At 61.4% G+C, this 14,355-nt stretch overlaps 1 protein-coding gene across 3 annotated transcripts; it reads right to left on the minus strand.

Moving 5' to 3' along the window:
* Positions 1–46: 46 nt before the first annotated feature.
* Positions 47–13,505, minus strand: FCGR2B (Fc gamma receptor IIb). 3 transcript variants are annotated; one of them, XM_081112596.1, is made up of 8 exons: positions 13,308–13,505; positions 11,628–11,648; positions 10,166–10,420; positions 5,905–6,159; positions 5,206–5,328; positions 4,499–4,546; positions 3,081–3,121; positions 47–3,008 (listed from the first exon to the last, which is right to left on the minus strand). In XM_081112596.1, exons 1-8 carry the CDS (start codon positions 13,420–13,422, stop codon positions 2,922–2,924), a joined length of 945 nt encoding a protein of 314 aa, XP_080968722.1. In that variant the 5' UTR covers positions 13,423–13,505; the 3' UTR covers positions 47–2,921. The 3 variants fall into 3 exon arrangements, with proteins under 3 accessions (XP_080968722.1, XP_080968723.1, XP_080968724.1); XM_081112597.1 differs by lacking the exon at positions 4,499–4,546; XM_081112598.1 differs by lacking the exon at positions 4,499–4,546 and having other exon boundaries at positions 5,874–6,159.
* Between the last annotated feature and the right edge of the window lie 850 nt (positions 13,506–14,355).

Here is a 14,355-nt window from a genome sequence, read left to right on the forward strand (position 1 = left end):
TGCCTGCCATGTCCCCGCCTCCTGCTCCTGCTGGGGAGCTGGCTGACAGAGGCGGAAGCTGCTGAAGGCTACAGAACCTGGTGGGCCCTCTGAGAGTTCAGGGGCCTGCCCTGTGCCCTCCCCTTTCCATCCCCCCACAGCGCCACGCCCCCCCCCCCCCCCCGCCATGTTTCTAGAGCGTGGGCTGCGGCAGGACACGGGAAGAGGGTGGTGACGGCACCATGTCAGACATAGCTGAGTCCTTCCTGGGCTCTGACCACCCAGTTTCTCGAACCCGGTCTCAGGACTCAGCACCGGAGGCTGTGGCTCTCTGGCTCCAGGAAAAGGGAAGAGGAAAAGAGAAGTTTCCAGAGGACTCAGCAGGGGGTCAAGGCTCAGGCTCAGCCCAAGGCCCTGGACCTGAGGAGACTGGAGACCCCCAAGGAGACCCAGAAAGAGGACGACAGCACCTCCCAGCTCCGGGGGCCTTCCAGAGCCACGGTCTCTGCCTCAGGATGTCCCCTTTGAGGCGGGTCCCAGTGGCACAGCCACCCCCCTTCTCACAGGGTCACCCCCTCCTCCTATCATCCCCCAAGGCCCTCGTGGTTGCCCAGAGGTGAGAGGAACCATCAGAAATGCGGAAGGGAAGGCCTGGGCTTGAAGGCAGGGTGGGTAGGGGGGCCTGACACCCCCACCCCCCAGCTGTGCCAAACCACAGGGCAGAGCATGCCCCAGAGGGCAGATAGCTCTCAGTCTAAAACCAGCATTTACAGGAAGTCTCCATGTCTGAGAGGCTGTGTTCCTGTGCAGATGGCCCCCGGGACCCAGGTGGGCGAGTGTGAGCAGGAGGCAAGGAGGTGTGCGCCTGTCCCGAGAGACCACAGGCCCAGGAGAGGAAAGGGGTCTGAGCCAACCTGATGCAAATCCGAAGCAGGAGGAATTGAGTCGGACCTACCCCAACACACCCCTCACACAGAAAGCACTGAAACTGAATCAGGGACTTAAATATAAACGTAAAACTATAAACCCTTTAGAAAAACACGAGAGACATTGATTTGGGATCCAGTGCTAGGCAAAGAGTTCTGAGACTTGATACCCTATCAATGATCTATTAAAGACGGAGGTTCCCCTGGGTATGTGGAAATCATAAATCGATGGGTTTACTTGACTTAAAGTTATAGAAATGTATGTTATAAGACATTTGATGAGAAGTTTTAAGTAATCTTGTTGATATAAATTCCTGTATAATTTAAATATTCTGCTGAAATTGTGCTTTCCTCCAAAATAAATTAAGAGAAATAAGGAAGATTTCATTATTTCCTCCTGTATACACAGGAGGACAGTAAAAGATCGTCTGGTGAGGAAAATATCTTAGGTGACTTTAAATCTACATGTATTTCTTGATTTTAAAAAATGCAAAAGTATCAGAAATAAGAAAGGGGATATTAGTCAAGGCTTAAAATTATTACAATGTGCAAAATGGAAAGCAAATATAAGAGAAGGCTGATCAGAAAACCAAAGCTAATTTTGTGAAAAGAGCAATAAAATACATCTTTGACGCATCCGACGAGGATAAAGGGATTAGAGGCCAAGCATTCAACCACGGAGCAATATTTTGTTTAAAGTCTACACAGGAGCATTGGGATGCCCACAAATCTTGATCGTGTTGTTACAGGAAATTAAGCTGCAGGGAGCTGCGTGCATGTCCTTAACGAGGGGACTGCTGATGAGAAGCCAGAAAATTGCCCTGGGACCCGGGAGGCTCAGGACGCAGGGGACCAATGTCAGGGTCAGGAATGGCTTTGAGAACAAGAGCAGAGCTGGAAAGGGAGCCTCTTGGGCCTTTCTCCTACCCGAGGGGCGTGGTGTTTCCGGGTGACGCTCCTCCCACCATCGGTCAGTGGTCAGTGGAGTGTCATACCACCACGTGAGTGTGAAATCTGACTGGGAATAGGAAGTGGATCCCAAAAGCCATGGCAACCACCCAGCAAAGGAAGCTGCCGAGTCCTGGTGGCAAGCGCGGCTTATGGTGATCTGTCTCGGGATCCCCGGAAAACAAGGCCCCTCCAGGGCGCCCACCAAGCCCCGGGGCTGTCGGGCGTATTCCAGCCATCAGCCTCTCTGCGGCCACAGCCTCTGGTGCCGGCAGCAGGCACAGCGGCAGGAAGCGTCGCAGTCTCTCCGTCCGTCCGTCCATCCGAAGCTCGGCTTGCTGAGAATTGGGTTACAAAGCAAAGTGGTCCTTTATCTGCCGCAGAGGAGGAGGAAGAGGATGGAGACAAGAAGGCAAACTCACTGGGAGAAGAGCTCTGCTTTAGGAGGGGGTGGCCCCCAGCTTATCCCGGAAGGGCAGCAGCCCAGGGCGGCTTACACGCCAACCAGTGCAGCCTCGAAAAGGGAGGGTCCTGGCCGGGGCTCAGTTGGTTGGAGCGTCACCACATACCTGGGCTGGGCACAGACCTAGGCAATCTGTCTCCATATGTGTGTATCTCTCTATCTAAAGGGAGTGTTGTTTTATAGTGTTTATTATAAAAGCAACACATGCTCTGTATAGAAACAGAAAGGAAAAGCACCCTGAAACCCCCACTCTAATATGTTGGCGTATGTTGCTCTGTTTCAACATTTCTGAGACCATGTACACTAATGTAACTTTCCCATGCAAGCTGCAATATAAGCATCTCCCATGTGGCTACAATCTCTTAATAAAAGCAAGTTTTATTGTCTGCGTGGACGTGGGACAGAGGATGTGTGATGGCGAGAAGTGCTGGGGCTCAGGGCTCAGTGTGGCTGTCATCAGGGGCCACAGCTGTGCTGTCAGGACAGGGAGCCCAGGATCCCCGCGGGTGACCCTGGAAGAGCGCCCCCTCTTCGGAACGGCAGGCATCCTGCCCGAGGGGGTGCGGCCAGAAGACAGATGGGCCTGCATGGCTCTGGCCCCGCAGCTACATGTTCTGGTAGTCCGAGGGCGCGGCGTCTTCCTCAGGGGCTTCGGGGTGCAGGAGGAGGGAGTAGGTGATTGTGTTCTCCACCTGGAGAAAGCAGGGGTCAATGGGGCCACAGAGAAGCCCCTGGAGGGGGGCAGGCCACGGCTGGGGGCTCACCTCCGCTTTGGCAGCTGTGTCAGTATCGTCGGCGATGTTGGCTGTGGGCGAGAAGCACAGTCAGCAGGCCCTCGGGGCCACTGCACGGCTGCCACCCCAGGCCAAAGCCGCCGCCCGCGCCCCCGCCACGCTGGCTAAGGGAGGCGGGCATTTGTGCGGCGTGGCAAAGCAGGCAGCTTCCGGGGTCTGAGGTGTTAGGACAAACTTCAGGTAGAGAAGACGTCGGCCACTTTGGGCCAGTGAGATGCATCCTTGTTGGGACTTAGAGGGATCTGGTGACACCAGAGCTAGAGCGAGGAGGGAGGGAGGGAGGGACCAAGCAGCAGCCAATGCAGTAGGACAGCCAGTCCCTCGTGCCTTTGCCGGGAAAGCACCCTCAGTGTCTGCAGCAGCAGGCAAGGTCTGAGACAACACCGGCAGGTCCTCCCGGCCCCTGGTCGAAGCACCCCCCTTTGCCATGCCCCAGACTCCGGAAGAGACCCTCGACCAAATGCTCTCTCCAACCTGGCCACACCTTATGGCAGCCCCAACCCCAGTCCTGGCTTCAAAGTAAATGCCCTGTGCAACACATCTACGCAGTGGAGACGGCCACACATCGGGTGCCAGGCATGGTGACCAGGCTCCTCTCAGCGTCTGGGTCCTCCCCCCACCCCCAGCCTGGCCAGGACGTGGCTGCTCAGAGCTGCTCGGGCTCTCAAATCTGCTGCTCTGCTCTGCGTCACCCCAACCCCTGAGGGTCCCCGGCCTCTTTGACTGCAGGACTGCTGGCCAGTGCCTTCATGCTCTGGCTGTGCCAGGAACCACGCTGCACCTGGGCAGGGCCAGGAGGCCCCTGGCTCAGTGTCAGACCTGGAGGCCGGCTTCCTCGGCGAGGAGACTGAGCCACGGGGGAGGACTTGCCGAGGTTCCTCTGCCCAGTGGGGACAGGGCCCGGGCATCCCCAGGCAGTGGCCTGGACCCGAGCTTGGTCCGTGGAGCCTACGAAGGCCGCTAGAGCCCCAGAACTTTCCCGTGTTCCTCTGGGAGCTGAGCCCAACAACCAGACGCCGTCACTTCACAGAGCAGACTCCTCAACAAACCCAGGTGTCCCCCAGGCCTCCTCCCTCCCTCCCTCCTAGAACCCTATTCACCTCATCTTACATCTTTTAACCACTGCCCTGTGCCAAAGCTCCCTCTCGTTTCGTGCTCTGGAAATTTCCCAGCGTTCCTAGTCCCGGGAGTTCCGACGCTGGCGAATCCCTACCTCTACCTGGCGCGGCTGTTCCTCTCCTCACGCCCAGTGAGGTCTCTTTAGGCCCAGGAGTTGTCTCAGAGCTGCCAAGCCACCTGAGCCCTGCCCGCCACACACACAAGCCACCTGCTGCTCCAATTCACCTGGCCGCCCAGGCGGGGCAGCAGGAGCCCCGGGCCGCACTCACCTGGTTCCTCGGGTAGGGTCTCTCCCCTTTCCCTGTTCTCAGGGGTTCCTGGGAGGGTTGGGAGGGCACACGGGAGGTTAGTAGATTACAGGGAGGGGTCTGAGTCCTCAGGACCAAGGGTCAGGGTCAGCATTGTGTTAGGACCAACACAGGCCTTCAGCATTCAGAGGCGTCCTCCTCCCTCCCCGCCTCCCGCCCAGACTGCAGAAGGCCTGGTCCGGAGAAACCGCCCGCCAGGCTGCACACGGGCGCCTGGATGCTGGGAGGCCATGCACTGCTCTTCCCGGGCTGGCTCTGCCCTTTAAAGCGCCGCTTCCTCCCTCCACCCCACCCCCCACCCCCCACCCGGTTCTGTGGGCTCTTCCGTCCCCTCCCCCCATGGCCTCGCATTTCTCTGTCGTTCTCGCATCCCTCTGATCATACGATCTGTTTGCGCTCCTGTCTTCCTGCCTGCAACCCTGCGAGCTCTGCGAGGGACAGGCCGGACTCTGTGTCTGGGTGCCGCCCACGGCGTCTAGCACGGTGCTCCACACGGAACAAGTCTGGCCAAGCCTCGGGGAAGGAATGAGCTAGCGAATGCATGAAGAACTAAAATGGGGGCCATGTCTGAACGTGAGGATTCTGTAGCCCAAAGAGAAGGGTTCTGGCAATGTTTTAGGGTTTTGGCCGGGAGGAACTGATAAGAGAAACCAAGAAAAGCCACAAACCTGAACTCTGGTGTCGCCTGAAGCAGACCCAGGCCACCACACCAGCCACACCAGCCACAGCAACAATGCCGGCCACCCCGGCCACCACTGCCGTGATCACAGGCGGGAAGGCTTTGCTGGACACTGGAGAAGACAGAACTCAGACAGGCAGCGTGCCGCCCTCCCGCCCCGGGGCTGTGCCCAGGCTGTCCCTGCAGCTGCTGTGCCTGGGCCCTCCCGGGTGCAACCTCGCCTGCTCAGGGTGTCTGTGGCTGGACCGTCTCCCCACCCCGGGCCTGTCACTAACCTAAGGTGCACTGTGAAGGGAAGGGTTCCTGCTAGGCCTCAGGGGTGGCGGGAGGGCAGCCTGAAGGCCCCGCGGGAGAGGCACCCCACTGCGTCCAGCGCAGCGGCGAGCTGTCAGGCATGGGCCATCCCTAGAGCGTGCTGGGCAGGACACGAGAACTTCAGCTCTTGGGAAGGCCCAGAAGCGCGGGGGTGGGGGGGACTGCTCTGCTGCTGTGCCAGGGGTGGGGCCTCTCCCCCTGGAAGCCCAGGCCCGACCTCTAGCCCGTACTCCTGGCCACTGGCCCCTCTCCTCTGCGCCCTGGGGCCCAGGTTTGCTGCTGTGGCACCTCTGCAGCCCCATGGACACCCAGGTGACCTTCGCCCTAGCTCTGACCCCTCACCTCACCTCCTGCACCCGGGCAGGGCTCCCACCTGGGACGGTGATGTTCACGGGCTGCGATGTGTGCTGCGTCTGCCCGAGCAGCCCTGAGCAGTGGTACGCGCCGCTGTGGCTGGCGTTCGCGTGTGGGATGGAGAAGCTGGTGTTCGTGTATGAAAACCACTTGGGTCTCCCGTCCTGGAAGAACTGGATCTTGTACAGGCGCCAGTTCCTCCAGCTGTGGCAGCGCAGCACGATGGGGGCCCCCTGCGGGACCAGCAGGCGGGGCGTCTGGAGCAGCAGCCAGGCTGGAAGGCAGAGCACAGGACAGGGCAGCGCTGCCTCAGCTCTGAGAGCCAGAGGGTGGCAACAGCCACGTGCCTGCCAGTCAAGCCCCCTTAGTCCCGGCTGGTGGGACATGATGTGGGGAAGGACGAGCTGACGCTGGAGTCAGACGTCCTGGCCCAGGCTCTGGCCCCCACTCATGAGCGCTGTCATCTTGGGCAAGTCATTGCCCTTCTGGGCCTTAGTCTCCTCACCTGTGAAAATGGACATAAGGACTCCCCCCCCCCACCCCCCAGTCCCTGGCACGTCCTCTAGGGAGGCACAGGGAGCTGGCGCAGCCCCTGGGCAGGGGGGAGGGGCCCCGACGTGGAGACATGTCTCTGAGGATCGTAGAAACTCATGGGCATCCAACAAGGGCTCGCTTCTCTGGTGAGTGTCAGGGAATGTGGGCTTCCTGCAGCGGGGCTTTGGGGGCCATTAGTCTGCCGTGTAACTTCCCCCCCGTTTTCGTCCTTTTACTGAGGAAGAAAGGATATTTACCATTTGGTTGTGTAGGGAATAGTGCCTAAGGAGGGCGCGTGGAGTCCTGAGCTCGACCCGCACTTTCCTCCAGGACAGGGGTGGGGACTGGAGAGGAAGGACGGGGAGCAGACACTAGGGACCTGGGGGGGGGGGGGGGCAGGGAATGACAACGGCCTCAGCGTGCGTGCCAGGCAAGCCCTCTCAGTCCTGCCACAAGTCAGAGCGCGGCCCACCCGAGCCCGCCTGCTGGGAGCCGCCAGGACACAGGGAGAGTGAGGGCAGAGAGAAAGCTGGGCCTCCGCCCTGGGCGGCGCAGAGGGCACTGGGGGCGAGGGGCGGGGGGCGGCGGGGAGGCCCCGGTTCCTGCTGCTCAGCCGCATCACACACGCTGGAGCCTGCCTCTCCCGGCCGCACCTGCGGCCCCTTTCCTGGCCCAGCACAGAGCGTTTCCTCCGGCGAGGGAGTGGCCCGCGGACTCCCCTGCAGGCCAGGCTGCGTGGCCCTGGCCCCCGGGCGGCCTCTTTTATCAGGATTCGGTTGGGGCCAGCGGGAGGCTCAGAACCACAGATTGTTAACAACAGAGAAGCCAGAGACACGTCAGAGCTGCCGCCTGTAGACGGCAGCCGCTCCTGCCTCCGCGTCCTGGTCGGGCCGCATCGCTGAGCAGCCAGCCCTTCCCTGCGGAGGTGCCCCGCCACCAGGTTAACACCGGGACGTGTTAAAGGCTACCGAGGTTCCCGGAGGACACGTCGTGGGAAGGCTCTGCAAGCTCACGGCACTCAGAGCGCCCCTCTTCGAGTAATGAAAGTCCGCCCATCAGTCTCCTGGGAGCCGCGTGGAGAAGCGATGAGCTCCTGCCTCCTCTGCACCACGGCTGGGGCGGCTGGGGCGGCTGGGGCGGCTGGGGTGGCTGGAGGGGACTGGGGTGGCTGGGGCGGCTGGGGTGGCTGGGGCTGCTGGAGGGGGCTCGGCCGCAGGACGGTTCCCAGGGCAGGTCCTTCAAGCCTGGCTCTCCACGCCTGGAGTTCTCCTGGGCCTCGGCCCCGCTGCAGCAGGTCCCGGTGGGTGGGCTTTTTGAAGCTTTCTCACTTTTTCCTCTTCAGCCAGATCTGTGACCACAGCTCACATTGTCCCTCCTGGTGCAACTCACAGAGCAGAACCTCTCGGAGGCACGGAACGGCTCACAGCTCAGGACACTGGCCTCTTGTCTGCTTGGCGGACGGGTGGTCGGCACAGGCCACAGCCTGCTTCTCGCGCGGCCTGCCCAGCCCCGCCTGCAGCAGCTTCTCACCCAGGCGCTGCTCCTTCTTGGATACAAAAGCCTCAGTGATGTGGGTGATATCGGGGCTTCCCAGGGGCCTGTGGAGGTTTGAGTCACCCATGTGTCTGGGCCCCTGGCTAGTCCAGGGCTGTGCTGGGGGGCGGGGGGGGGGCGCACGGCTGCCAGCCCGCTGCGGGGGTATAGCATCGCCGCTGGACGACGGCCGCTCCCTCTCCAGCTACTGGAGGTGTCTGGGCAACAAGCTCTGAGCTCTGTGTCTCCTCCTCAGCCAGCCTGCTGCCCGACAGCCACGCCGGGGTTTCCCCAGCTGACCGTGGTCGGCAAACTGCGGCTCACGAGCCATGTGCGGCTCTTTGGCCCCTTGAGCGTGGCTCTTCCTAAGCCTTAGGAGCGCCCTCATTAAGTTAATAACAAGGTACCTGCCCATATAGTTTAAGTTTAAAAAATTTGGCTCTCAAAAGAAATTTCAATCGTTGTCCTGTTGATACTTGGCTCTGTTGACTAATGAGTTTGCCGGCCACTGGCCCAGCAGGTGCAGAGAAGGCACATGGAAGGCAGCGGGGACCGGAGGCAGTGGCCGAGGGACAGCCAGCGGGGTCAGTGCGGGGCGGGCTGTGCTGGAGCCCAGCCTGTTTCTCCTGAGGCTGCCGGGGCCGTTGCTCAGTGGGGAACGGGTGGACCTGCGTGTGGGTGGCGCAGGGGGCTGCCTGCGTCGGGTCCCACCCACTGCGTCCCCGTGTGGCTGCAGGCAGGGCTCCTGCTCTCCCTGCCCTTCCTGATTCGGCTCCCCCACACCCGCCCCCGAGGAAGGCAATGACACAAATGCCCCGGTTCTGGCTCCCTCCACCTGGACTCGTGGACTCTGGGCTGCTATTCCTGCCACCTCCTGCAGCTCGACTGAGGTTGAGGCACTGGCCTGAGGCCCGAGAGGAAGCTGAGCCACAGCAAGAGCCTGGCGAGAGGCCTGGGAGAGGCAGACAGAGGAGGTGAAGACAGGGCAAGGCCCTTCTCAGGGGAGCCTTGGGCTGGGGCTGCTGGCTCCTCACTGCCAAGTCTGCCCCAGCCACACCTGCTGGCCCCCAGGAGGCTGAGCACCTGCACGGGCTGGCCTGAGCCTCCGCCGGGGCATTGGATGAGCTGGGAGCCCAGGGTCCGGTCCACCTGCCATAGGTTCCCAGCTATGGCCTCAGGTACACGTGGGCCCGGCCTGGACGAGGCTGGGAGGTGCTGGTCCCAGGAGCACGGACTGGGTCAGAGTGGTGGGGCTGGGAGAGTGCCCGCCCCAGGACTGGCTGAGGAGCTGCGGCCAATGGTGGGCAAGGCCTGGGTGGGGGTCTACTGCTGTGAGGGAGCTGGGCACGGCCGCCTGCTGCTAGGCAGACCTGGAGGGCAGGCCCCCCAGCCACCCCACTGGCTGTGTACACAGTGACATGTGAGCTGCCACTGCTGGAATGCCCAGTGCTAGACCTGAACTTCGGGGGGCCCTGGGGCCCCCAGGCTGGAGGACTTGGGTCCTCCCGGGGGCATCCACCTCCTGTGCTGGTCCTGGGGCCTGGTGTGGCCATTGGTGAGGACTCGCCTGTCTCAGCGGGTCCCCTTGCCTCTCCCCTTCCTGGAGGGGCCAGGCCCTGGGCCTTCCTCTGGGCTGGGTCTGCTGGGAGCTTCTGAGGACGATTGCCGAGGGGAGGGTGCGGGTGTGAGCAGCCGCTCTGCATGGAGAACTACGTTTTGCCAGGAGGGTGAGAGCGCCCACTGGGTCGGCCTGTGTCAGGAGGAAAGTGCATGGAGGGGGGGGCAGGGATGTGAGACTGCTGGGGTCAGCACCCCACGGAGCAAAGGGGGAACAGACTCGGGGTAGGAGCCCACGGCTCCACAGCTGGGACTCAGCTGTGCTCCTGCCTCGGCTAGGAAAGTGGGGTTCTGTGAAGCTGTGGTTTCCTCCTGCTTCTCTCACCCCCGGTGGCCTGTTTGTGGCCTTGTCACCTTCTTGCTCAATCAGGACTGACGCCAAGCAACCTCACATACTCCGAGGAACCCACATAGAAGCGAAGGAGGCGGGGGTGCGAGGGGAAATGACTGGGCAGAAACCACTTCCAACAGCTCGGGCCACACTTCCCAGAAACGGCCACCCCGTTCCCAGACCCTCTGCCCACCCCGTTCCCAAACCCTCTGCCGGGCCAGCAGCTCTCAGGTCCGCCTCCCAGGCCTCCCGCTCCTCCACTGACCGGAAGTCACGTCCAGGTGCACAGGGTCGCTGAGGCTGGTCTGGCCCGTCTGGCACCTGTAGTCCCCGCTGTGGTTGCTGCTGGCCTTGAAGCTGTAGCTGGGCTGGACCTGGGTGGGGATGGCGGTCCCATCGTGGAACCACTGGGTGGAGTTGTCCCCAGGGCTGTGGGCCCCCTGGCAGGTCAGAGTCACGTTGTCCTCAGGGAACACCTGGAGCCAGGGGGGCTGGAGGCTCACCACGGCCTTCGGGAGACCTGGCGGCAGAGAGAGGAGCATGAGGAGCCGACGGAGCAGGTCTCGGAGCCCAGACAGGAAGCCCTGGGCCCTGCCACCGACCACAACTACAGTGAGGCCTTGACTTACGAGTTTAATTCGTTCCGAGACCGAGCTCATTAAGAAGCTCATTAAGGCCAAAACCGGTTTGGCTCAGTGGATAGAGCGTTGGCCTGCGGACTGAAAGGTCCCAGGTTCGATTCCGGTCAAGGGCATGTGCCTGGGTTGCGGGCACATCCCCAGGGGGTGTGCAGGAGGCAGCTGATCGATGTTTCTCTCTCATCGATGTTTCTAACTCTCTGTCTCTCTCCCTTCCTCTCTGTAAGAAATCAATAAAATATATTTTAAAAAAAAAAGAAGCTCATTAAGGAGCTCGTTAACTCAAATTACTCTGGCAACTCAATGCAAAAAATCGGCCGAGAGACAGCTGGTATCTCAAAAAACTCGTTAGTCGGGACACTCGTAAGTCAAGGCCCCACTGTATCTGAGAAGGCCAAGCCTGCTCATGTGCCTCAAGAGCAAGGAAAGGGCGAGGACTCAGGGCACATGCTCTCGAAATAGAGGTGCCTAGCTGCAGCACGCTAACCACACACACACACACACACACCCCTTTAAATGGAGGTGTCTGGACTCAGAACTGAATGAAGGGCGTGGTGGGGGTGCAGCATGAGAATTGGATGCCCGGTTTCTGTTCTGACCACATGTCCTTCTTTATCCCTTAGAACAGGCCTGTCCTCGTACCCGCACAAAGAAGGACAGAGGCAGAGGGAGAAAGGCCGGGCCAATGCAGGAGCCCTGGGCTCAGGCCCTGGAAGGGCCCCTGCCCCTGGGAGAGGGAGAAGCTCAGCCCTTGGGGTCCCTCCTGCTCCTGCCCAGGCCCCAGGCAGAGCCTTCAGGCAAAGCAGAGCTTCATCGAAGCGAGGCTGAGACTGGAATTGCCGGGGCTCCTGTTAGATGGGATTGACTGCATTGGCGAGAGGAAGGCGATGGAGAGAGAAGGTGCAGTGATTTCCTGTGACAATATCTGTGCTGTGTCCCAGCCCATGTGCACCGGCTGCCTGGCCCTGGCCCCGGGAGGAGGGGAGAGGGCAGGAGGGCAGGAGGGGAGGAGGGGAGGAGTGTTACCCTCCTGGCCCTGCCTAGGCGGGGTGCTGGGGCAGAGGAAGGGGCAGCTAGGTCGGGACTTACCAGGGGTCCCGGCCGCAGGAGCTGCAGGAGAGAAAGCAAAGTCCTGCATCACTGTGAGTAACCACCGCCCTGCAAGCCCCGAGGCCCTGCCCTCCTCCGTCTCCACTGGAACCCTCTGCATCGCCCCGCCTGCACCTGCCCCGCTGTGCTGCTGAACCAGCATGGAGCAGGCAGACTGGTGACTCTGCAAACTCAGGGCCGACCTCACTGCCTGCATCTCCCTCCTTCCTGCCCCCCCACCCCCCGTGACTCCACCTTACTGGGCCAGCCGCTTCTGCCCATCCCTTCATCTTGTGACTCCCTCTCCTGCGTCACCAGCGTCCCCTTTTCAGGGACATCTTCCTCACCAATGTAAGTACATTCCAGTATCTTTCATAAAAAGAAAACCTCTCACCGGACCCCACATGTAATTCCAACTTCTCTCCCTGCTCCCTTCACAGTCAGATGGCTCCACTGTTTCCTACACAAGCCGCCCGCCCGCTCCTTCTGGTCAGCAACAGGGGACACGTTCCATTTCTCTCCCAGTCTCCGTTCCGTGCCCCCTCTGCCCCCTTTTTGCTTTTCTGCGGCCTGGAAGCTGCCGTCTCTTCCATTCCTCCTCCAGACCCCACCCCTCACGCCAGCAGTTCTGTCCGTCTGCCTCCCACTTAGAGCTTGGATGCCCGTCTCTCCGCCCACGGCCTTCTGCCATCTCCTGACTTGTCTCCCCACAAGTTAAGGTTATTTTAAACAATGTCACTCCCCGCGTACAAGCCTGGATGGCCTTCCTTTGCTCTTAAAATACGATGTCAGCGTTTGCAAGGCCGCGCCTGGCTCTCCCGCTCCTTCCCTGAGCTCAGCTCCAGCAACACGGGCCACAGACGTGGCTTTTGTGTCGGTGGGTCCGCTGCTCTGAACCTGCCTCCTTTGCCTCGAGGGGCTGGATGTGGCTCCGTCCCGCGGAAGCGTGGCCTCCTCGGGAAGCTCCGTGTCGGCTCAAGCAGCTGCTCTGTCTCCCACATTAGGCTTTCTTATCAGGGCGCCCCATTGACGCCTCGTGCCTTCCTGTTTGTGCCTCTGTGTTTGCTCCCTGTGCTCACACCCTCGGTGGGATGCACGCTCAGACAGGGCAGTAGCCACACTGATCCCATTGCTTCCCCTCCCCCCGCCCCCGGACACATTCGCTGAGTGGCTCCAGGTGGTGTGTGCTGAGCAGGAGCCTGGCTCCCGGGCCTCCCGGCCTCTCTCGGGGAAAGGGAAGTGCTCGATGCAAGACGTGGATTCAGGAGGACAGAGAATCGCCACTGCCCGCCACGTGCCTGACAGCTTCCTCCCACGCCATCTGGAGCACCGTGACCTTCCCCTGAGATGCGGTCCCTGGAAACACCTTTCTGAGGAAGCGGAGCGCCCGCCCGAGCCATGCCCGTCTGGTCCCGGGACTCCTCCAAGCGGGTTCTGATGTGGGGCTGGCGGATCCTCAGAGACGGGGCCCAAGAGAATTAGGCAAAAGACACATTAAAACCCCAGCTCTGCCACTGTCGCACTCAGCGAGGCCACCAGGCTGCCAGGGCTCCGTCTCCATCTGCTGACTGCTTCCCACGCCAGCCTCATCCTGGCCGACCGCAACTCCGACCAACCGACCAACCGACCGACCGAGGTGGCACCAGGCCCGTCCCTCCCTCTGCCCCGAGCCTGACTCACCCAGGAATAACAGAGCCGTGCACAGTAGTAGCAAGTGCCCCCAGGGACGGCGAGAGGGACAGCCAGCCTGGCCACTCGCTGCAGCAGGGAGTGGCAGGACTGAAGGGACCCCCATGGCCCCTGGTGCAGCTCTCGGGGCTCAGCACAGTCAGCCGGCTCCTCTGGGGCTGCACCCCAGGACAGACAGGCGTGGAGTCAGAAGGGGAAGTGGAAGCCTGTGGCTTTATCGCAGCCCCGCCCTCCCCCTTTCCTCTGAAGGTCCCCTCCCTGAAGACGCAGGCCTTCCCAGAATCTGGCTCAGCTTGGCTCCAAATTCACCGGAATCTTAGAAACTGGGAAACGTCCTCTCCCTGGGGCCACGGCTCCCGGGGCCTCCATCTGTCCCAGCCCCCCAGGAAAGGTGGCTGCGGAGAGGGAGGCAGTCCTGTCGTGCTTCTAGCTCACCTGGAGGCCAGCACGGACGGCCCTTCCCGAAATCAGTGCAGGCTGCAGGCCACCCAGCAGCCCTGGGTCCCTTCTGGGTATGGACAGAGATGGAGAGGACTGTTAGGGCCCAGAGGAGGAACCAGTCGCCTCCCTGCCCCCTCATCATGCTCCTGCCCGCTCACTTGTGCACCAAACACCTGCTGGCCACCGGCTCGTCCTGCCGGTCCCGCCGGCCTCTCGATGGCAGGTGAGTGAGCTCCCCTCCAGAGGGCGGATGGCCAGGCCTGGACGCCAGCTCCTCAGGACTCACAGAGACCACGCAGGACTCCTGGGCCTCAGGACTCCTGGCACTGGGGCCAGGTGATTCCTGTCCGAGGAACGCCTGTGCCTTGCCCGGTGTTCAGCGACATCGCTGGCCTCTAGGTGCCGGCGACACCCATTGTTGGCATAGAAATGCCCGAGGCTGAGAAGCACTGCCTGGGACGTGGGGACATGAAGAGGACCTGGGTGCTGGCGAGGCAGTCCAGGGCGTCCCCGGACACCTTTCCTTCCTGCTCCCTGTCCTCATGCTCGTCCCCTGTGCCCACCCTCAGCACGTGGAGAGGGAACCACCTGATAGCGG

Source organism: Myotis nattereri (assembly GCF_964212035.1).
Source record: "Myotis nattereri genome assembly, chromosome: 18".
In the NCBI taxonomy this organism is placed as follows: Eukaryota; Metazoa; Chordata; class Mammalia; order Chiroptera; family Vespertilionidae; genus Myotis; species Myotis nattereri.

Bases quoted from the DNA above. Each gene is read 5' to 3' on its own strand.
- FCGR2B (XM_081112596.1), bottom strand. From the start codon at position 13,422: ATGGGGGTCCCTTCAGTCCTGCCACTCCCTGCTGCAGCGAGTGGCCAG. The intron at 11,649-13,307 runs GTGAGTCAGGCT...TCTCTCCTGCAG, and splicing joins CACGGCTCTGTTATTCCTGG to CTCCTGCGGCCGGGACCCCT. The intron at 10,421-11,627 runs GTAAGTCCCGAC...CTCTGCCGCCAG, and splicing joins TCCTGCGGCCGGGACCCCTG to GTCTCCCGAAGGCCGTGGTG.